Source organism: Stenella coeruleoalba (genome assembly GCF_951394435.1).
Source record: "Stenella coeruleoalba genome assembly, chromosome: 9".
Classification (NCBI taxonomy): Eukaryota; Metazoa; Chordata; class Mammalia; order Artiodactyla; family Delphinidae; genus Stenella; species Stenella coeruleoalba.
Window position 1 is genome coordinate 98,317,089 of NC_137155.1, and position 23,913 is coordinate 98,341,001.

Sequence of the window (23,913 nt, forward strand, 5' to 3'; positions counted from 1 at the left end):
CTTTAATGGTAAAGGGGCTTGAGTCCCAGCACATAGTGTCAAAACCAGCAGCCCTGCCCCCCATCTCAAGGATCTGGGCGTGAGGAGAGGTTTGTTTCCCTTAGTTACTGCGCGCTTTCTGGATTCCCCAATTCACATATATCTTCCTTCACACTGCCGGTCTTGCCTGTCAGCTCTGCGTTAACCCAGACGGTGGAGCTCTGTGCCCTTCCTTTGCCTTTCCCAGGTAAGACACTTAACGCGTAGTAGACTTTTATAGTTTGAAGTTCATAGAGAGGGTCTCATCTCAGCCTAGCGCAGGACCTTGCCGACCTCTGATGAGTAGCTCCCCTTCCCCTTCTCCGGTCCCTCACTCCCCAGGGAAACCCCCCAATCCCAATTTACTCTGGAGAGCAATTTAGTTTTATCTTTGCCCACCTTCTGCCTTCCAAGCCCTGCCCAGGAGCCTATTTTCCCACGATTAAAATGGCCAATAAAACTCTTTTGCTAAACAAAACACTTTTCTCTCCCTAAAAGAAACTCTGCACTAGTTTTTTTTCTTTCTTTCTTTCTTTTTAAATCCTGTTTCTTGTTTGTTTGTTTGGGTTTTTTTGGCCGCGCTGTGTGGCGTGTGGGATCCTAGCTCGCAGACCAGGGATCGAACCCACGCCCCCTGCAGTGGAAGCGCCGAGTCTTAACCACTGGACCACCAGGAAATTCCCATCTGCACAAGTCTGGTACATTCAAAATGGGTAAAAGGATGTGCAGTAAAAAAATCTCCTTGTCACCCAGACACCCAGTTCCCCTACCTGAGGCTGACTGGCCAACCATGAAGAAAGGGGAAGTTTCTGGAAGGAACCTGGAATCATTCACAGACTCAAAGGAACATTTGAATAACCAATCCTGGACAGAGACAAAAATGTGTCATCTCTGCTCCTTTCTGTGTGTTGGGATCATTCTTTCAAATTAACTTACTCCCAAAAAAACGGGGAACAAGACTATTCCTGACACATCTACAGCTTCACCAGACAGAAAATTAACCTGTTCCCTCAGCTCCAGTAGAAGAATCCAAGGGAAGAGCTTAAGTCATATGCCCACCACTGGCTCAACTACTGTGGCCAGGAGGCTGGGGTGCTATGATCGGGCTGGCTTGAGTCAGATGGCTGCTTTTCAGTCATTGTGGCCAGGCTGGAATTGTCACAGCACAAGATGGCAGCATCTGTTTGAGTTACACGGCTAGAGCCCAGAAAGAGCCATCCCCAAAGGGAAGGAGGTATATATATGCCCAGAGGAAGGGAGAAGTGCTAGGCTGACAAGGTTAACAGGTACCTACTACATCCGTATATACAGTGGGGTTCGGGGGTCAGCTTGAGCCAAGGAGTGTTCATTCTGGGGTTCTCACTGACCCAGAAGCTGAGTGGAATATGCTCCCCAGGGGGTTATTGATGGGAGAGGAGCACAAAAGACATGGTCCCAGACATCTAGAGACTTGCAGGGTAGTAAGGGGAACAGACTAGAAAGGGTCTCAAAGCTGTGGTCTATAAACGTTCCTGAGTTAAAAAAAATGTTTGGGCATACATAAATGTACATAAATGTGTTAATATGTATGCTATAAATCATATGATAGAAAATTAAAGGGACGAGATAAATATTTTACAGCATTATTAAACTTTATATTATTTGTGATTCAAAGAATACTTTTTTCTGTCACTGAAAATGAGAGTTCGGGTAAGATGATGTCTAAGCTTGCTCTCAGCTCTGCATGTTACGTTCATAGTGTACAGATGTGGAGATGACAGGATACAAGTACTAAGAGTATATTTCCTTCATTCCTCTAATACCACTGCCACCAATGGGAATAACTGTGAACTGCATTTAAGTTTATTTAAAGGCATGTGTCAAGATCTGAGTGTCATTGGCAAAGGACAAGTGGGTGGCATCTAAGAGATGCAACAAGGTGACATTTATCTTGGTGAATTCATTGCAGTTCAAGGCTTGGACCTTGCCAAAGCTAAACCAAACCCAAATGAGAAATTGCTTGTTACCGAGCGCTTGCTCTGTGTTAGGCATTCAGCTGCACAAGCACCTTACTTCCATCTGTTATCTTGCAATGAGTAATAGGGATCGGAAGTGCTTCTTGAGCTCCTAACCTGTGACAGGCACTGTTCTAAGCACTTGATTTGAACTAACTCATGTAATATGCACAATAACTCTATGAGATACGTGCTACTATTATCCCTCACTAATAATGAGGTCATGGAGGTGCTGGTAAGTTCATGACTTGCCCAAGGTCCACATCTAGTAAGTGGCAGCGCTGGGCTAGGGACTCAGACGCTCTCACTCCTCATCCCACTTTCTAATCACTGCACCATCTCTGCAAGCCCGTGAGGCTGCAAACCAGCACCTGGTGCTACCTCCCTTGCACATTGGGAATTTGATCTAAATATTTCCCCAGAGTTCCAGGCAGGGATGCTAAATCATGCTGACTCTCAGAGACTGACAGATAAGGCAGAGAATCAGTTTAATAATTTCCAGGGGTGGTCTGGACATTTGCATCCGTCTGACCTGCATGTTGTCTCCCAGAAGCTACACGGGAACCTGCATCATCAGAAGTTTGCCTGGTGGACATAGAAACAGAATAGAGAGTGTGAGTTCTATAACTGAACCGTTTAATCCTTTGTCCTGATATGTCTGCCTCCACAATCATGATATTTTTCTTTTCTGTATCTGACAGTAAGTTTTTGTTGGCCTGAGACATATCTCCAAGGCTGACTAATTTTCTCAGCCTGTCCCATTTTTTCTTTAGGTGTATTAATGATTCAACCAATCCCCTGTCAGTCTGGTTGCCCTGGACATCATGCCTTCTCTTGGGGCTGACTTTTCCTATCCTTATCTTCTGATTCACCATTCAATCATCCAAAAATATTCATGAGCATTTCTGTGTGCAAGAGATGGAGGATAACAGTGGAGATATTTTAGTGAAACATAATTATGATGCAAACTAATGAAAAAAATGAGGCTATTTCAGATAGTGATAAATGCTATGAAAAATTTCGGGCAGGATAACAGGATTGAGTGTTGGGATGGAGGAGGGTGTTGCGCTGTAGACAGGGTGGACAGGGAATGTCTGTCGGAGGAGGTAAGGTCTGAACTGAGCCCTGCACACTAAGGAGCCAGTCACGTGAACATACTTTCCTGTTGATCTTAAGAGTTTAGCTCTCAGGGGAATTGCTTCATGCCTATCATTCGAAGTGGAAATTCATCGCCTGTCTCTATAGAGAAAATGTGGCACAAATTACATAATTACGTTGCGTTAGTGTTGTGTGTTGCGTACTCAAATGGTAAGATAACCATGCTTTTCAATCCAAAACGCAGAATGCATGGTTTAACGTGTAGCGTGTGGGCTGGGTATGAAATCAGGGCTATCTTGGATTTTCCAAGGCATGATTACTATCATTGATAAGCTTCAGGGGGTTGGCCTGGGCACCTAACCCACTGCTGATATGAGAAGTGTATTTCTAGTTTCTAAAAAGTGAAATAACAGGTGTACTTTTGGAATAAAACTGCTTGCCATTTGGGACCGTATCTCTTTTCCCCAACCAGATTACACGTTCTTCCCTCAGAGCAAAGTCTGATTTTTATACTTTTTTGAATCCCTCAAAGCACCTACCAGAGTGCTGGGTACGTAGAAGACACAAAAAGGTCCATGGGTTTGCCTTAAATTCCGAACATGCACTTGACTGGGAAGCACCGAGTCCTTTTGTCCCTCTCGGGCTCGGAGTGCCGAGGTGCTGTTCACCCTCCTGCCGCATGGAGGCGCAAAGGGAATGCCGCGCGGTGAGGAGGAGCGGCTGGAGCCGGTATTGGCCCGGGAGGGCCGAACTCCCATAATGCACCTTGTATCAACACGGCGTTGGGGGCAGCTTCGAGGAGGTGCCGGGGGCGCCCAGCGGACCCGCACGCACCCCGAGGCGTATCAGGCGGGGCCCGGGTGTTGGGGGGCGACTGGCAGCCATGGCGGAGTCGGCGCCTGCTCGGGTAAGAGTTCTCCTGGCGCGGACCCGAGGGCGCGTTCGGGACGGCTGAGCCCCGGCCGGGGCGGGGCTTCGAGGTGCGGGGCTGGGCGGCCGTGGTCCGCAGCTGGCGTGGGTCAACGCCGACCTCTCCGCGCAACCCCAGAGTTCTGCCCTCGCCCTGTCGGTTTCCTCCGCGTCGGGCCACAGCCCCAGTGCCACGCGCCTTCGCCGAGAAACTTCTCGGAGGTTTGTTTCATGTTCTTGGATTTGCTACCGTCCCTACACGTTTTCGTCCCGCCCTAAGAGAGCCCGTTTCCAGGCTGGCGAGGGGCGCGGATTGGAAACCTTGGGTCCCCGTCACTGCCAGTGAACTTGCCCGGTGCTTCGGGGACCCCAGGACTCTGCCTCTCTGCGACCAGCTCGTTCTCGGGCTGATGGGTTTCCCTCGTTTCTTCTGCCGTGCTCTCCTGCTACAGACTCTGCCCTGGGTTGCAGCCGCAGGTTGAAGTCAGGCTGGGCTTCCTCTCCTTGGGACAGGTGTTATCTCACTGTGTAGTTGTTGGCTTTTGTCTGTGAAGCTGTCGATCTCTTTCCCTCTCCCCCTTCCCCAGATGTCCCCATTCAGGGAATGGCAAGACGTGGAGCTTGGGCACGGTGTCGGGAAACTAGGTATCAGCCGTAACTCAGCTCTCAGCTATCCACTTTAGTGATTTTAGGCAACTTTGTTCACTTGAAGCCTCCTTTTCCTTAGCTGTAAGTTGAGAGTGTTGGACTAGTTACTAGACGATCTCTAAGGTTTCTGGCAGCTCTGACACTCTCATATTATTACAAAGTGGTGGTTATTTTAATGATACAGGATGATTTGTTATAGGAAGGGTAGATGGAGTTTAGTTGGTTTTTAGTGCAGCATTTCTCGATCTAGAAACACTTTCAAAATCGTGTGAGACCTTTGTGAGGATAGAGGGCTAAGGAGATCCTGTAGTGAAAACTTGACCATGAGCTGGATGCATTGTATTTGGTTCTTGTAGGAAGTGGGTAAGAACTAAGAGGGGAAGGATTGGAAGACTTAAAGAACACAGTGTTTGCTTTCAACAAATTATGGAAACAAGACACAGATGTTCATGATAATCACAATATTTACCTCGTTTTGATTCCTTTAAGTTAAGGTGATCCAGTCAAAGACTTGCCTTTTCCCCAAGATCAAATTGTAGTACTAAAGTCGGGCAGGAGGACAAGTTACTAATTTCCAGAGTACTTCTTGACTGGTCAGCGCCGTTACCTACATGTCTACAACAGACCTTGTTAAAAAGAAGTCTTGGGTTTCCCAGGTGCCGCAGTGGTTGAGGGTTCGCCTGCCGATGCAGCAGACGTGGGTTCGTGCCCCGGTCTGGGAAGATCCCATATGCCGCGGAGCGGCTGGGCCCGTGAGCCATGGCCAATGAGCCTGCGCATCCGGAGCCTGTGCTCCGCAACGGGAGAGGCCACAACAGTGAGAAGCCTGCGTACCGCAAAAAAAAAAAAAAAAAAAAAAAAAAAGAAGTCTTAAAGATCCTCCAAAATCCCCAACTATCCTTTAAGTAATTTATGGATCTGTCATTGCAGAACGTATTTAAATTGTCCTTGAGCATATTTCTTTTATCATCTTGAGATGAAGATTCTGTACCTTTTATTTGACAGTATGGCCAAGTGGGTGCCCTGATGAAAACAACTAAAAATGCTGAGGGGGAAAAACAAATATATTTGAAATGTAGCTAGTAAAGAATACGTGGAGGGGCTTCCCTGGTGGCGCAGTGGTTAAGAATCTGCCTGCCAATGCGGGGGACCCGGGTTCAATACCTGGTCTGGGAAGATCCCACATGCCAGGGAGCAACTAAGCCCGTGCACCACAACTACTGAGCCTGCGTTCTAGAGCCTGCATGCCACAGCTACTGAGCCCAAGTGACGCAACTACTGAGGCCCATGTACCTGGAGCCTGTGTCTGCAACAGGAGAAGCCACTGCAATGAGAAGCCCGTGCACTGCAATGCAGAGTAGCCCCCGCTCACTGCAACTAGAGAAAGCCTACACGCAGCAACGAAGACCCAACACAGCCAAAAATAAATAAATAAGATAAATTTAAAAAAATAAAGAATAAGTGGAGCCCAAAGACTAAGTGGAAAATGGAGTGCTTAAGAGGTAAGCAGAGTTCTGAAGCCAACTTTGAGGGCATTGGCTGAACATTCATCTGTAGTGTTTATGACCTCAAGGGGCCTGGAAAATAGAAGACAAAACTCAGAGCCTACGGTGGGGAGTCTAAGACGCCTCCTACTCCAGTCTCATAAAACTGAGACTTCAAAGGGCAACGTTCAGTGTGAACTGGAAGTAAGCTCTTACCCCCAAGGAGTGATTGCAAAGAAAATCATGTCAAACCTTGGTGCTGGGAGATGGGTGCAAGGTGCCCCTTGAAAATTCATGTTGACTCTCAAGTGGGTTTATTGCCTGAATTCACACGACCTTGGTGTCTGGGAAACCTTAAGCCAAGAATTTAGTTTAAAGTAGAGCCTCCAGCCGTCTATAAGAAATAAACACAGATCTTCTCCAGAGGAGTCTACACTTAACTCAGACTTCAGATAATTCTCAGATAAAATGCCAAGAAAAATGAATTCACAATAAAAAGTTATCCAAAAAGCGATGAAAAACTATGAGAAAAAGCCAGTAAAATTAATGGGCAACAAAATTAGACCTTCAGAGATTTCAGATATTGCAATTCCAGAAGAAAAACATATTGGAATTCCAGTAGGAAACACACACACACACGCGCGCGCACGCGCACACACACACATGCACACACACAATCTGCACTGGAGGACATATTTGATGAATATCTAGTGGCTGAGGATATTGTAGGACTGATGCAAATACTAATACTTAGAAGTCCCGTAGATCCCAATCAGGATAAACATAAAGAAATCTCTACCTAGACACGTAATAGTGAAAGTACAGAATACAAGGCAGAGAGAATTCTTAAAAGCAGCCAAACAAAAAAGATTAACTTCAAATGAACCATTGTAAGGCTGATGAGGTTCAGCTTCTCAGCAACAGTGGAAGCCAGCCAACAGTAGAATGGTTTCATCGAAGGGCTAAAAGAAAATAACTATGTAATCCCATATTTTAAAACTGTGCAAAAGTACCTTTCAAAAAAAAAAAGGTAAAATAAAATATTTTCAGACAAATTAAAACTGACAATTTGTTACCAATATACTCTTTTTTTTTTCATTTTAACATCTTTATTGGAGTATAATTGCTTTACAATGGTATGTTAGTTTCAGCTTCACAACAAAATGAATCAGTTATATATATACATATGTTCCCATATCTCTTCCCGCTTGCGTCTCCCTCACCAATATACTCTTATTAAAGGAAGTTCTAAAGGATATACTTCAGGTACAAGGAAAATTATCTTAAGTGGAAAGTGAAAGTGTAAGAAAGTATGATGATCCATTAAAATGGGTAAATCTAAACAACTATTGACTGAATAAAACAGTAATAATCTCTTGTGGGTTAAAACCAAAGGCAGAATTAAAATACATGTCAGCATTGATGTAAACGTTAGGAAGAGATGATCAGAATTCAGATATTTAAAGGTCTTTGTAAGTAATTTCTAGGATGGTTGCTAAAAGACTAGAAATTGGCTGTATAACTTACAATTTAAAAGGGGGGATAATAGAATAAGAAAAAATTATCTAAAAGAAGGCAAGAAAGAAGATGGGATAAATAGCACAAAAAAGGTAAAAATAAATAAAAATAGGTCAACAATTACAGTAAATGTAAATGGACTAAATGTTCTAGTTAAAAGGCAAAGATTGATAGGATTGGTTAAAGTTCAGCAAATGGCTTATAAGAGATACAACTGAAAGATAAAGCTATAGAAATGGTTGAATATAACAGGATGTGAAAACATGTATCAGGCTAATACTAATCAAAAGAAAAATGGCTTAACTGTATTAATATTGCTAGAGATAGACGGCTACTACTACTTTTATAATAGTAAAAGACTCAATTTACCAGGCTGATAGGACATTTCTAATCTTATGTGCACCTAATTATACTGTCTCAAAATATATAAAACAAAAATTGATAGAACTACAAGGAAAATCCATTATCATAGTAGAAATTTTAACACAACCTTAGTATTTTATCAAGCAGAGAAAAACTAGTAAGGGTGTAGTGCATTCAACAGAACTTTCTGAGATGATGGAAATATTCTCTCTGTCCTGTTCAGTGTAGTAGCTACAAAGTACATGTGGCTATTTGAGCACTTGCAATGTGGCTCAATAGCTGAGGAACTGAATTTTTAATTTAATTTTAATTAATTTAAATTTAAGCATCCACATGTTTCTAGTGGCTGTTATATTGGACAGCACAGATATAGAGGATAATACTAATTTTTTTATCCACATATCAATATATAATTTCAACGTTCAGAGAGATTAGTGAAAAAAGAGAGAAGGCAAAAATACCCCATTAGAAATGAAAGTGTGTTCTGGTGGCTGATGCTGACTGTAGACCAGGACCTTAGGTAGGGTTGTTGAACAGAACATCACCATCACCACCACCAACATCCCTCTCCATGTGGCTTGGGATTCTTCAGGCGATTCCAGCACCTACATGCCTATGATTTGCTCTGCTTGACATGGAGTGGGGCAGACACAAACTGTCCCTGACAAACCCTCAATTGCAGATTCGTGAACAAAATAGATGTTGTTGTCTTAAGCCACAAAATTTGGGATTATTTATGATATAGCAATTGATGATTGGAACAGATACCTATGGAATATATTTAAATACCAAAAGGTGTTAAAAAATACCTTACAAAAGGAGTATATACTGTGTGTGTGAATTGAGACATTTTATCCTAAAGATGTCACTTCTCAAATTTATCTATGGACTTGATGCAGTGCCAAACAAAATCTCTAAAGATATTTTTATGAAACCTTTCGAGCTTGTAAACTATCAACAGGCCAAAATTAGTCAAGATACTCCTGTAAAATAAGGAGGTGGGACTTGTATCAATAACTATCAAAAAGCTGTGGTCATTAAGATGGTAATTTTGGTAAAGCAGTAGAAAAATTGACCCATAGAACAGAACAGAGATGCCAGAAACAGACTGACTGTATGTATGAAAACTTGATTTATGACAGAGATAGCATTAAAAATTAGTGGGTAGGGCTTCCCTGGTGGCGCAGTGGTTGAGAGTCCGCCTGCCAATGCAGGGGACACGGGTTCGTGCCCCGGTCCGGGAAGATCCCACATGCCGCGGAGCAGCTGGGCCCGTGAACCATGGCTGCTGAGCCTGTGTGTCCTGAACCTGTGCTCCGCAGTGGGAGAGGCCACAACAGTGAGAGGCCCGCGTACCGCAAAAAAAAAAAAAAAAAAAAAAAAAAAATTAGTGGGTAAATGATGGATTTTTCATTATATAGTATTAGATCTATTTATTGACTTTCATATGAAAATCAAAGCTTGCACTGTACACAAATACTGTCTCAGTTCTAGTTGAGATAAATGCTTAAATGTGAAAGTCAAAACTATCAAGTGTTTAGAAGACAGTATTGTGGGATATAGATTTTTTTTTTTACACCTGACACAAAAGTTCAAACCACAAAAGAATTAATGCTGATAAAACTCAACTACGTTAAAATTAAGGACTTTTAATCAAATGATAATAAAGAGAATTTTAAAATGAGGCACAAATAAGGGAAGTTATTTGTAACACATATGACTGATAAAGATTAGTATACAGAATTTACAGAGAAATTGTATGAGACAACCTCATAGATCCTATGAGAAGCCAGATAACCCAAAAGATAAATGGATTAAACATTTCAGTCAGAGGAAGTTTGAATGGCCAATAAACATAAAAAAGATGCTTATCCCTTGTTAAAAATCAAGGAAAATGCAGGTTAAAACCATGATGAGGTATCATTTCAGATCTACTAGAGGGATGCAAATTTTAGTTTGACAGTAACAAATGTTGATGAAGCTGTGGAACAGCCAGAATACTTACAGACTTCTGACAAGAATGAAATTGGTATGACTGCTTTGGAAAACATTTGACATTATCTGCTTAAGTTCAGGATGTGTATATACCCTATGAGCCAACAATTCCCCTCCTAGGACTATACCCTTGGGAAACTTGCCCATGTCCACTAGAAGCCAGACACAATTCTATTTATCATAGCACTGCTTGTAATGACAGAGATGGGGAAACATCAATAGTGGAATAGAAAAATAAACTGTGGTATAGTCACACGATGGAATATTATACAGCAATGAAAATGAATTAATTAAAGCCACCTGCAACAACAAGCTATTCCCAGGAGTTGTAGAAGAGTGACTTGTTCATATAAAATCCTAAAACATGCAAAATTTAAAGAATATATATTTTTTGGAAACAAACGTAAAAAAAACCAAACATGAAAAAGGGCAGTTAATAGTAAAAACCAAATTTGGGATAGTAGTTACTTCAGAGAGTTGCACAAAGGACTGTAAAGGTGATATATATAAAACACACACACACACACACACACACACACACACACACGCACACACACACACACGCATACCTCATTGTATTGTGCTTTGCTTTATTGCACTTGGTAGATACTGTGTTTCTTACAAACTGAAGGTTTGTGGCAACTCTGTGTTGAGCAAGTCTGTCATCGACCATTTTTCCAACGTGTTTGCTCACTTTGTGTCTCTGTGTCACATTTCGGTAATACTCAAAATATTTTGAACTTTTTCATTGTTTTTATATTTGTTATGGTGATCTGTGAACTTTGATGTTAATATTACAGAAAGAAGGCTCAGATGATGGTCAGCATTATTTACCTGAAAAAATTTAATTTTTTAATTAAGGTATATACTTTTTTTAGATGTAATGCCATTGCATTAGACTACAGAACAGTGTAAACATAACTTTTTCTATGTACTAGAAAACCAAAAAATTCATGTGACTTGCTTAATTGTGATACTTGCTTTAAGAACCCACAGTATTCTCCGAGGTATGCTGTGTGCATGTGTATATGTGTGTGTATATACATATATATTTAACTTTAATTAATTAATTTTTTAAACTGAGTGGTGGTTACATGGAGATTTGTTGTCACTACTTTATATATTTTATGTATTATGTAAATATTCTTTTTTAAACTATTCAGTAAGTCATGGTATCTCAGAAGTGACCTTAAATATCATCTAGTCCAGCTTAAGCAAGTATCACTTTAGAGCGTTATTTAATTGTTCAGTGTTTTACTCAAGCAGATGGTAGGTGTCTAAACAACAGGGGCTGTGTCTTGTACTTAATGGGTTTCAGACCATGGCTGCAGGCCCAATGTATGATACATGATCTGACACTATGATACAATATGCAAGCAGGACTGTCCCAGAAAATCTAGAAATACAGTTAGTGTAAGTATACTTTTAAAAAATTTCTCACTACCTTCAGGAATTTTCTTATATATGGAACTTAAGAAAAAAATTATGGAGGAATACGTGTTTATTGAAAAAGTCAAACAAGCAATAGTTTATAATCAAAGATTAAAATTCCTCTCTCTCATATCCTGAGACTGACTCATGTTAGTATAGTTTGGTGAATACCTTCCCAAACCTTTCTGTGTGTGGAAACATATACACGTATCTTTTCTCTTCTTTAGGAAAATGAAGTCAGAATAAATATGTTTCCCTAAAAGTTGACAGCCTATCAATGTATGATGAACAGTCTTCCAAACCATACATATAGATCTAACTCATTCTTTTTAACAGTTGTATAACATCATCTTTGGTCGTGCCATAATTTATTTAACCACCCTCTTATTAATAGACATCTAGAGGGAGTTCCCTTGCGGCCCAGTGGTTAGGACTTGGTGCTTTCACTGCCATGGCCCGAGTTGAATCCCTGGTTGGGGAGCTAAGGTACCGCAAGCCACGCGGTGTGGCCAAAAAAAATATTAGACATCTAGATTATTTCCAAGTTTTGGCTATTCCAGAGAATGTTGCCAGTAATCATCTTTGTATGTATGTCACTAAACAGTAATGCCATTTATTTTTGAAGATTCCCATAGCGGTACTACTAGGTGAAAGGGTTTTTAATGACTTCCTGGATATTTTCTTTCCTCAAAGTTTGTAGTATTTTTCATTCCTTCCAGGAGTGTTATGGAAGTGCCAGTTTTACCACGTCATAGTCAGCTCTGAATGTTGTTCCTGCCCCTTTCTTTCACATTTCTCAACCTCGTGGGTGAAAAGTGGTTTCACTTGGTTGTATGTGCATTCCTGACTGCTAATGTGGCTGTCTTTTCATTGGCTTATTGACCACCTGCATTTCCACTTTCGCAAATTATTTATAGTTGCAGTTTTATCTTTGGATTGTTTATCTTTCCTTTGCGCTTCATATCCTGTTTACAGATATTCTCTCCCAGTTTGTTTTTAGACTTTGTTTATGGTATCTTTTATAATAGCTAATATTTTCTCCTTAACGTTCTGAGTGTTGCTTACTGAGATATAATTTACATACAGTAAAATTTACTCCTTCGGCATAACTGTAGTTAAGTGAGTTTTGAAAAACGTGTAGCCATCATATTACCAAGTTATAGAATATTGTCATCATCCCAGAAATTACCCCTAAGTAATTAATTTCCCCCAATCCCCGCCTCTGGCAACCACTGATCTCTGTTTTGTGTCTATAGTTTTCCCTTTTCCTCAGTGTCACGTAAATGGAATACAGTATGTAGCATTTTGTGTCTGGCTTCTTTCACGTAGCCTAGTGATTTTGGTATTTACCCATGTTGTTACAAGTCTCAATAATTTGTTCCTTTTCATTGCTGAGGAGTATTCTGATATACGATATGTCTTTCCTAGGGCTGCTGTAAAAAAATCCCACCAACTAGGTGGCTTAACCACAAAATTGATTGTCTCACAGTTGCAGAGGCTAGAAGTCTGCAATCAGGGTGTCCACCGGGTTGGTTCCTTATGAGGACTGTGAGGGAGAGTCTGTTCCATGCCTCTCCCCCAGCTTCTGGTGGTGCCAGGTGTTTCCTTGGCTTGTTGCCGCATAACTCCAACCTCTGCCTCCACTTTCACGTGGTTGTCTTCTCCTTGTATGTGCCTTCACATTGTCTCTTCTCTCTCTGTGTGTTTGTCTCTGTCCGTATTCCTCCTTCTTTACTAGGACACCAGTCACATTGGATTAGAGCCCACTGTCATGACCTCATTTTAACCTGATTACTCGGTAAAGACTATCTCCAAGTAAAATCACATTGTGAGGTACTAGGGGTTAGGACGTCCACATACCTTTTTGGGGAGACACAATTGAACCCATAACATACGAATGGACACAGTTTGTTTGTTTATCCATTCACCAGTTGATGGACATTCAAATTGTTTCTGTCATGATAGATAATTTAAAACAAAAGAAAAGAGGAACCTTGGCTTGCCTGCTCTTTTTAGCCTTTGACTGTGTGGAAGAGGAGAGATGTTATTTCTCTGCTCAGATCCCAACCCACCTTCCTGTTTGGAAAAAGTGCTAGAAAGCAACACAGTGCTGGCCACAGAAAGGAAAGAGGAGATTCCAAAAAACTAGAGACTTAGAGACTTAAAGTTAAAAGCAGAACATGTGATGAAATGAATTTACCCAGTAATCTAAGTTTTTTGTTTCATTTGTATTTTTCTTTTACATTAAACTTTTCTTTAAATCTTTTTTAAGGGGGATATTTAAGCTTTTGACTGTATGCTCAATAATGAACTGAGTTGGTTAACTGGAGTAGGTCATGGCCAAACTTAAGAGTTCAGTTCTGTGCCGGTTGGTTTCATCTTGTCCCCTCTTTCTCCAGACCATAAGCTCTGGCCCTAGCAGTTCTTTCAAAGATATTTCCTTTCAGTGCCTTGTTCTCAGTGTCCTCATTATGGTTAGAGAAGCAGCCTTGAATCAAGTGTATGCTGTTACACTTGAGAATATGAAGTTTCAGGGGTTTAGGACTGAAATGAACATGCAGTGAGACAGTGAGGGCAAGAGGCAGTTCAGGAAGACTTCCCAGGTGTTGGTTTTAGTAATTTTGAGGTTCAGCCACAGTGATTTTTCTACTATCTGGGACAGACCATAAAAATGTGAAGTCTAAGGACAATGTCCGAGGACTTAGTCAAGTCATTTAAGTAAATGTTTATGAAGGATTTAGTAGGTGTTTTCACTATACTAGTTGCTAGGGTGCAAAGATGAATGAGGTGAGTCTTGTAGGTCCTGCTAAGGAATTTTGTCTTGATTGTGGGGAGCCACTGAAAGGTTTTTAGCAGGGCTGACGTGATCAGCTACAAATCAAGAAGGAATGTGAAGTTGAGTGTGGATGTAAGTTACATCATTTATCATAGCAAAGTGTTAGAAATAGTCCAAAATATCAAGTAGAAAGAAATGGGCTTAAAAACTGAATACTGATGCAGGGAAGTCTTACGGAATATGCTGACAGTGAAACACAGGTAACAAAACATGTACAATATGATTGCAGTTTTGTTGAAAAAGAAATAAGTTAAATGATGAAAAAAACTTATAGGAAATACACCAAAATTCCAAGCTTATTTCTGGACGGTGGTATTTTACATACGTTTTTCTTTCTTTCTTCTTTTCAGCGTTTTCTTGTTACAGGATAGATGTATAGTTTGCAGTATCAGAATGTAAAAGCACCTGCTTTTTATTTTTATATGTTTTTCATGCTTTTATTACTTTACTGCGTGGTATATGCCTCTTAATCTTTTTTTTAAAATAAATTTATTTATTTATTTTTGGCTGTGTTGGGTCTTCGTTGCTGTGCGCGGCCTTTCTCTAGTTGCAGTGATCGGGACTACTCTTTGTTGCGGTGCGTGGGCTTCTTATCGTCGTGGCTTCTCTTGTTGTGGAGCACGGGCTCTAGGCGCGCAGGCTTCAGTAGCTGTGGCACACGGGCTCAGTAGTTGTAGCTTGCGGGCTCTAGAGCGCAGGCTCAGTAGTTGTGGCACATGGGCTTAGTTGCTCCGTGGCATGTGAGATCTTCCCCGGGCCAGGGCTCGAACCTGTGTCCCCTGCATTGGCAGGCGGATTCTTAACCACTGCGCCACCAGGGAAGCCCCGCACATGCTTTTTAAATTGAAAAGAAAGAAAAGAAGTAGAAACTAGGTGCTGTAAGCGCTCCTGGACCCACTGGACCCATTGTGTTTTTTCACCTGTTGTTTGGAAGTGACACTGACTGCCTGACGCCGTATCTGGTTCTTCAGCACAGGAGGAAGCGCCGCTCCACCCCTTTGACTTCCTCCACGCTGCCCCCACAAGCACCAGAGGAAAGCTCCTATTTGCAGACCACAGATATCTCACTCTGGACAGTGGTGGCCGCTATTCAAGCTGTGGAGAAGAAGATGGAGTCCCAGGCTGCCCGGCTGCAGAGCCTGGAGGGCCGGACGGGGACGGCTGAGAAGAAGCTGGCCGACTGCGAGAAGACGGCCGTGGAGTTGGGGAACCAGCTGGAGGGCAAGTGGGCGGTGCTGGGGACCCTGCTGCAGGAGTACGGGCTGCTGCAGAGGCGGCTGGAGAACGTGGAGAACCTGCTGAGGAACAGGAACTTCTGGGTCCTGCGGCTGCCCCCGGGCAGCAAGGGCGAGGCCCCCAAGGTAAGCCTTGAGGGTTGAGAGTCAGACCAGAGGGGGTGGGCCCAGCCCTTTGTTAGTGAAGATTCTCAGTGGCTGGCTTTTCCTTTGTGGCTTTGGTAGGAGACACTCACTATGTGACATTTGTGATTTCAGGTGTCCAGGTCACTTGAAAATGATGGAGTCTGTTTTTCAGAGCAGGAGTGGGAGAACCTGGAGGGCTGGCAGAAGGAACTGTACACAAATGCGATGAAAAGCAGCTATGAGACTCTGGTCTCTCTAAGTAAGTAGCAGAGTTTTCTCCCTAGAATTTGCTCTCAGGCATCCTACAATTCTTGGCCAAGTAGCTTGTGACCCAGGCTGCATCTGTGATTCTAGTGGGCTGTGGATCCTCTCTTGGCCTCAGCCAGGTTGAGAAATGGGAGTCTCCAGGCCCTCAATTTATGAAGACTTTCGGAAAGGTCTTGGTGTTGTGCATTTTGTATTTCTTCCCTGTGCTCATGTAGTCGGTTCACCGCTGTGGCCTGTCCCGTTGCGGAGCACAGGCTCCGGACGCACAGGCTCAGTGGCCATGGCTCACGGGCCCAGCCGCTCCGCGGCACGTGGGATCTTCCCGGACCGGGGCACGAACCCGTGTCCCCTGCAGCGGCAGGCGGACTCTCAACCACTGCGCCACCAGGGAAGCCCCCAGTCAGTTCTTGATAATATTTACTAATAGATAAGATGTCATCATGTGCCTTAGGGTTTAACATGGCTAGGGTTCCTCATGCTGCATTTAATACTTAGGACTGCTTGACAGGAAATCCTTTGTTGCCTGGGATGGGCAGACAGCATGGGCTCACCAAACACTGTTTCTTGGCGTTTACCTGGAATTACAGATGGTCCTTGTGGTCCCAGTGTTCATTTTGTGTTGATGAGAAGTGCCGATTGATAGATGTACATCTTTATATGTAAAATGTAGGCTATTACGTAATAAATGCATTTTGTTTGGTTGACAAAATCTTTTAGCACCTAGGTCCGTGGAGCCTTGTCAAGAAGGCCAGCGTGCCTGGAGCGAAGCGGAGGGGGAGGGGAGTAGCAAATAGGTCAGAGATGGGACTGTGTGACCTCGACTGGCTCACGTGTTCTGCTAGTGGCTGTTTCCTTGTCTGTCATAGTGGGGGATAGCGGTGCTGACCTTACCTTGCAGTGCTGTAGCCCAGATGAAGTTAGATACCCGGAGAGGAGCCCATGTCCGTGGGTGGCAATGGTGGTGTTGGAAGGAAAGCAGTGGGCTCTGAAGCCTGACCACCTGTGCCTCAAACGGCTGAGAAGGGGCATTGAAGGCAGCAGTTAGCTGAATGGATCACTCGAATTGGCCATAATTTTCTAATTGTCCCAAACTGCTAAGGGAAAGTGACTTTGAATCTTTTGAAGTTTTAATATCAGCTCCTTGACATTGGTCACCTTGTTCATCGGCAAATGACCAGTACTGTCTCCTGGGCTCACACTGTGCCGTTTCCAACCCAGAGGTGCTCGGCCAGCCAGAAGGAGAAGCGGAGTTGGGTACAGAGATACTGGGTGACTTGGAGGAGGAAGACGCTCGTGGTGTCCACCCAGGTGAGTGGCTCCAGAACACTCCACCCAGGCCCGCTCCCTGCAGCCTGTAGCGAGCTGCCCCACTGCTAAACGGCCAGACACTGATTGTTAGTAACCTCACCCGGCATTTAGTTGTTCTAAAGTCCTTCATGATTATCATCAGCTCACCTATTATATGTGTATCTTACCTCCTTAACTGCTGTGTGGAGTCCCTAAGGTTCACGGCCGTGTCACACTTCTCTATGCCCTGCAGACAGTGTAGAGTGTCTAACAGGCCTTAGTCAAAACCCACTGGAGATTGAGAATAGGGTTGGTCAGATCTTCAGGAGTGAAGCTAACTGGGTAAGGGGCAGGAGAAACCGTTGTAAACCAGGTAATTTGGGGAGAATATGCAGGAAGAACAGAGCTGGATACGTGAATTTTTAAGCTATAGGTTCGGTTGTTTGGTTTTTTTTCAATTATTCACATGTATTATTTTAACACTCTGTAACACTTAAATTAGCTTAGGTGTTACCTATGTATACTTTACCATTTTCCACAGAGTTGAATACAAATTTGTGGACAAGCTTAGAGGATTTATAACACTGTTCTGTAAGACTAACATATTCGGATTTCTGATCAGTATGTCTCTACCTGAGTATAGGTTACTTTTTCAGGTCTTGCAGCCCAGTCTGTCTCATCCTCTTCCAAATTATCCTGATTCCCTTGATCCTGGGGTACTTTGATTTGAGCCCTTCTGAAATTCACAGATGTTTGTTCAGCTCTGAAAAAACCAAAGGTGCTAGAATGTGATCTTTTTTGTGGCTCTTCTTTGTCTTGGCAGCGGAAGGGGTTATGATCAAGCAGGAGATACAGTACACGCAGGACGGCTCTGCGGAACTTCCTGGAGAGTTCTCGGGCATTGCCGAAGAGCACGCTTTCCTGAGCCCGGAGCAGCCTGAGCTCTGGGATGGTCAAGGACGTTCTGTCCTCTTGGAATCAGGTCCCGGGGACACTAATCCAGAGGAGCCCATTGAGGGCAGTAGAGACCCTGGCAGTGGCAGAACTCTGGGCTGCCCCCCGAAGCAGAAGTCTAACAGGCAGCTGCAGCTGGGTCAGCAGCGTGGGCAGGGCCTGAAGCTGAAAAGGGACACTGCTGGCCCCTACGAATGTTCCGAGTGCGAGGCCATCTTCCGCTGTAAGCAGCAGCTGGCCGCACATCTGCGGACCCACTCAGGATGGGAGCCTTACACGGCCTCGGAGCCAGAGGAGAGCCTTCGGCCCCGGCCCCGGCCCCAGCTTAAGCCCCAGCCCCGGAAGGCAAAGCTGCACCAGTGTGATGTGTGCACAAGGAGCTTCAGCTGCAGGGTGAGCCTGCTGACCCACCAGCGCTGCCACCTGCAGGAGGGGCCCGGTGCCGGCCGCCGGGTCCAGGAGCGGTTCTCACCCAACAGCCTGGTCGCCCTGCCCGGCCACATCCCTTGGAGGAAAAGCCGGAGCGCCCTCATCTGTGGTTACTGCGGCAAGAGCTTCAGCCACCCGTCCGACCTGGTGCGGCACCAGCGCATCCACACGGGCGAGCGGCCCTACAGCTGCCCTGAGTGTGAGAAGAGCTTTGTCCAGAAGCAGCACCTCCTGCAGCACCAGAAGATCCACCAGCGGGAGCGGGGCGGGCCAGCCCTGGAGCCCGGAAGGCCCAACGGCCTGCTTTAGGGGTGCCGGCCCCTCGCCCGACTGGGGGAGGCGGAGGGGGCTGGCACTGTCCCCCTGAAGAGACAGTGTAGCGTCAGGGACTGACTTCTTTCTGAGGGGAGTCACTTTGATTTGCTTTCCCTTGACCAGGCGCCAGGCCGAGCCCAAAGGCTGCCCTGAAAACCACGGAAGAGGAGGAGTCGGGGCCAGGCCTCTCCTGCTGTCTTCACCCTGCTGCCGAGTTTGCCATCTCTGTGGCACCGTCAAGTCTCTGCTTTTCCCATCGAGTTGATAGTCGTGGGCTGGGGTTGGCTCTCTGAGCCTGCAGGGCTGGTGGCCTGTTCCAGGGCCCGTCCCGGCATTCAGGTCTTCCCGAGGGTTGAGTCGGGCCAAAGGAGCGAGCAGACACGTGGAAGCCCTCTAGCTGCTCTTCTTTTGTCATCTCCTTGTTAATAACAAGTAGAAGAAATAATTTAAATGAACTGCTTACCGTGCTCTGAAGACCCTTTTTTTTTGGAGTTAGATTTTAGTTGGTTAAAAAAAAGTCTGACAATTTTTAGATTTCCAGAGTTGTAGAAGTTGTTCCTAACATGGGGACTGGGCCTGCCCTCTGGGAGGGGATCACTTATGGGGCTCTTTTAGCCCACCCACATTTAGTCAGGGCCGTAGTGCTGGGCTCCCTCTTGTGCGGGTGCTTGGCGCTCCGGAGTAGGGCTACCTGACCGAGAGGAGGAGAGTAGTAGGGTTAGACCCCAGAACCCCTGCTGGGAATGAAGGGTCCTGTAAAGGAGCTGAGATACGGTCCTGCTTCTCTGAGTTTGGGTTTCTCTCTGCTCTTCCATCCCATCCTTGCTGCGGTTCTGCAGCCTCCCAGCATAGAAGACTACTTTTTACTTAAGGTTGTTCAGCTTATACCAGTGGTTACTTGAGTTGGTTTTTATTATACCAGTTGTTTCTTGAGGTTGTTCAGATCACACACTTTCCACAGTAGCTCTGGGATTGACTATTCCTGAAATGGTGGAAAAAAAGCACACAGATGCCCATCTCTCAGGAGTGTTGAATGCCTGCCCCACTGTTGTTTGGGGAGATGAGAGTGGGCTCCTGGGTCCTATGTGAATGTCCCGTTTGATGTTTGCAGTTGCCTAGAATAAAACTTAACTACTAGCCAAAAAAAAAAAAAAAAAACCCACAAAACTCCTGTTTGATGTTTTTCTCCATTTGTCAAGAATACCCTCCTGGGGCCAAGATGGAGGCGGTGCCTGACCTGGAGCAGTGCCAGAGGCCTGATGGCATAGCCTGACCTGCATCCTTCCTTAAACCTAGGGAGATGAGAAGAGGTGTGTATGGGAATACTCACCAACACCTGTGGTGGTCGAGGGCTGCAGGCAGTCTGAGCATCTGAACGTTGGGAGGTAGAGAGGGCAGGTGAGACACGGTGGGTGCACCAGGAGTCCTGGGGAGCACTTAGGGGTATTGGCTTAGCTACACATGTGGCCGTGTGGGTCCATCTTAAACATGGTGCTGAGTGGCGAATGTAACAAGTTGAATGAGATCTATAACACAATACCATTTCTGTAAATTAAAAACATGTACACAAAACAAATCACTTTGTAAGAACACATAGAAGCGAAAAGTTACATACAGGCATTATGGTTGCCCATGGGAGGAATGAGTGGGATATGGGGTTGAGAAGAAACTAAATAAATAGATAAAAATGAGTTTGGTCGCTGTAAGGTAAGGGATTATCTTGGTGTAGAAACGGAATGTGGAGGGAAGCTGTCGTAGGGCAGCGCCGTGAGAGGTGCTCAGCTTCATTGTATGGAGGAAAACGTCTGGAGCGTCTCTCCTAAATCCCTTCTCCAGTCTCCTGCCTGCGGGTTTTTGCATTAGAGATACCCCCTATCCCATCCTTGACTATTCTTACCTCCCAGTGAGTGCTTTAATGTGACCAGCCTTTGCCTCGCATCATGGGGAGAAAAAGTACAAGATAGGCTCCTATTTCTCCAGCAAAGTTAGGTGGTTCTTGAGGCAGGGAAATGATTGTCTTAATCCGTCAGACTAGTGTGATAATGGCTAATGTTTACTGAGCACTCATGTGCTAGTCACTGTTCTAAGTTCTTCACATAAAAGTGAACTTAATCCTCACAAGACCCTATGTGGTGGGTACGATTATTACCCCATTTCCCATGTGAGATGCGGGAAGAGACCTGAAAGGTGATGCAGAAGCAGAGGTGGCTGTGAACCAGGCTATCTTGCTTCAGTGCTCACACACTCCACCACAGGCTCTGTTGCTTCTGGCTGACCACGATTAAGGACTTCGTGTCTGGGTTGGATTCTAAGTCCTTGTTACCCAAAGTGTGGTCTCTGCACCAGAAGCATTGGCACCCCCTGGGAGCTTGGTAGAAGGGCAGGCTCTGAGACTCACTGAATCAGAATCTGCATTTTAACAGGATCTCCAGGTCATGCTCTGCACACAGAATACACTGTTTTAAGTGATACAAAAAATCTTGGCCTGCTTCAACTGTCCTTCATTGAAAGTCTGCTCTGCTGGGTGATGAGAAGGAAACAGACTGTGCAACTGCCTGAAGGATAGGGATGATCAAGATAGATTAAATCAGCATATAGTGAAGAGTGAAATGCCAAACATCAGAGACTCATCTGTCCAATCTTCTCCTTCCTATTCCACCAGGTAAGGGCCTAATCATCGCCCACCTACTTTTCACTGAGTAACCTAACTGGTCTCCTACCCTTAATCACGTCCTTTTTGCTACCAGGGTTATTGTCCTGGAACACAGATTGGACATGGGCTTTCCTCAAAGCCTTGCAGTGCACTGACGCTACTGATGAAGAGCAAGCTTTTAAGTGTAGATTCAAGACTTGGACAACCTAACCTGCTCTGGGTTTGTTCGCTTCTCACACTAAATTCTCTCTCCTGCTGCCACAGTGGGATTCCCGTCACTTAGTCAATAAGCTGTACTTTCCCACGACTGAATTCAGCTCAGGCTTTCCCTCTCTGGGGAATGCCCTTCTCTGTGAACCAAGTACTATTTATTTTTCACTACTCAGTTCGTAGGCCCCCTTTTGTGGAAGCTTCCCTTATTCATTTCTTTTATTCAACAGATATATGTTGAGCACCTATTATTTAGGTACTGTTTTAAATACTTGGGGTATGTCAGTGTACAGAAAAACAGTCATTGCCCTAGCTGAGTTTACATTCGATCAAAATACATTTCCTTTAAAAAAAATTATTTTTAATTGAAGTATAGTTGATGTACAACATGTAAGTTACAGGTGTCCAGTATAGTGATTCACAGTTTTTAAAGGTTATACTCCATTTATAGTTATAAAATACTGGCTATATTCCCTGTGCTGTACAGTATATCCTTGTAGCTTATTTTATGCCTAATAGTTTGTACCTCTCAATCCCCTACCCCTGTGCTGTCCCTGCCCCCTTCCCTGTCCCCATTGGTAACCACTAATTTGTTCTCTATATCTGTGAGTCTATTTCTTTTTTGTTATATTCACTGGTTTGTTGTATTTTTAGATTCCACATATAAGTGATATCATACAGTATTTGTCTTTCTCTGTCTGACTTATTTCACTTGCATAATACTCTCCACGTCCATCCATGTTGTTGCAAATGGCAAAATTCCATTCTTTTTTATGACCGAGTAGTATTCCATTGTATATATGTGCCACATCTTTATCCATTCATCTGTTGATGGACGCTTAGGTTGCTTCCATATCTTGACAATTGTAAATAATACTGCTGTGAACAGTGGGGTGGAAATCTGTTCCCTTCCTGTACTGTACCTTTGCATACCTTAGATGTTGTTCACCCGTGAATATCTGAGTAGCCTCCATGTGCAGAGTCTACAGAGGGAGGGATAAAAGGTTAAATCAGATTTTGTTCTTGGGCTCACAGGCTGTCAAGGGACTTTAATAGAAGATAGAAAATGAAGCTAAAATTCTGTAAGAGAACAATTACATTCAAGTTGCAGGACATTGGGAAAGGCTTTATGAGAGATGACATTTGAGCTGGACCTTTAAGGATGAGATGACGGACATTCTAAAAAGGAGAGACATGACCAAACTAGACCTTATGGGGCATGTACCAATAAACACCAATTCATTCGACTTGTCTGGAGGGTGGGGTGGGAGGAGGGGAGTAGGGGGACGTGGTTGGAAAGAGAGGTTGGGGTCAGACTAAGGAGTTTGGATTGTATTGAGTTAGTAATGGGGAGCTGAGAGTTTTGAGCAAAAGGGTGACCTGAATCTAACTGCGATTTGGGACTATTAACCTAAGAAGAGGTACAGCATGCTTTTGTTGTTGCCGGGGTGGGGGATATGTTAGAAGGTTTTTGAGTGAGAACAGCGAGAGCCAGTGAGGATCTGACTGGGTGCCGCTTCAGCGCGAAGAGAGTGATGGACAAGATCACCGAGGTGGAGTCAACAGGAGGCGATGCTCTTTGAAGGCAGGGACCAGGTCTTAATCGTATCCAGATTCCACAGCTCTGAGCATGGGGGCTTCCCACATAGATGGTCACAGCACGTTTACTGAATGAACAGGTATAACAGGAATTCACAGGATAGGGAGCTCAGTGCTGTCTGAACTAGGGAGGGCTTCGTGGAGGAAGGGAGATTTGGTTATACTTCTGGTCTCCCTCTTCTAATACTTCCCCTCCTACCACTTTACAATTCTGGGTGGGTCCACTTTATAATCTAAAGGTAGGGTGAGGGGGCCACGGGAATTCTCTCTGAGCTGCCCCATCTCCTGGCTGAGGGCACTAACACATGAGTATCTTGACCACCCCCCAACCCTACGTGACCCTAAGGTGTTGTTTTAGTGGCCCTCACCTGACCAGCCCACCCTCTGCAGCACAGGCCGATGGCCAACTGTCTCAGAGTGGGCTGCACCTGGGTGGAGTCACCCCTGTCCCTGCAGGGTCTGTGCCTCTACTTTGGAAATCCAGTGTTGTCAACTCACCCAGAGGTGTTCAGGCCCTGGAGACCTGATCTAAAAAAGAGCAAAT

The 23,913-nt window shown here is 44.4% G+C and overlaps 1 protein-coding gene across 1 annotated transcript; it reads left to right on the forward strand.

Moving 5' to 3' along the window:
- The first annotated feature begins 3,893 nt into the window (after positions 1-3,893).
- Positions 3,894-22,601, forward strand: ZNF212 (zinc finger protein 212). Its single transcript, XM_079931682.1, has 5 exons — positions 3,894-4,017; positions 15,266-15,655; positions 15,788-15,914; positions 17,141-17,230; positions 18,033-22,601. The coding sequence occupies exons 1-5, from the start codon at positions 3,994-3,996 to the stop codon at positions 18,899-18,901; spliced, it is 1,500 nt and encodes a 499-aa protein (XP_079787808.1). The 5' UTR covers positions 3,894-3,993; the 3' UTR covers positions 18,902-22,601.
- Positions 22,602-23,913: the final 1,312 nt, after the last annotated feature.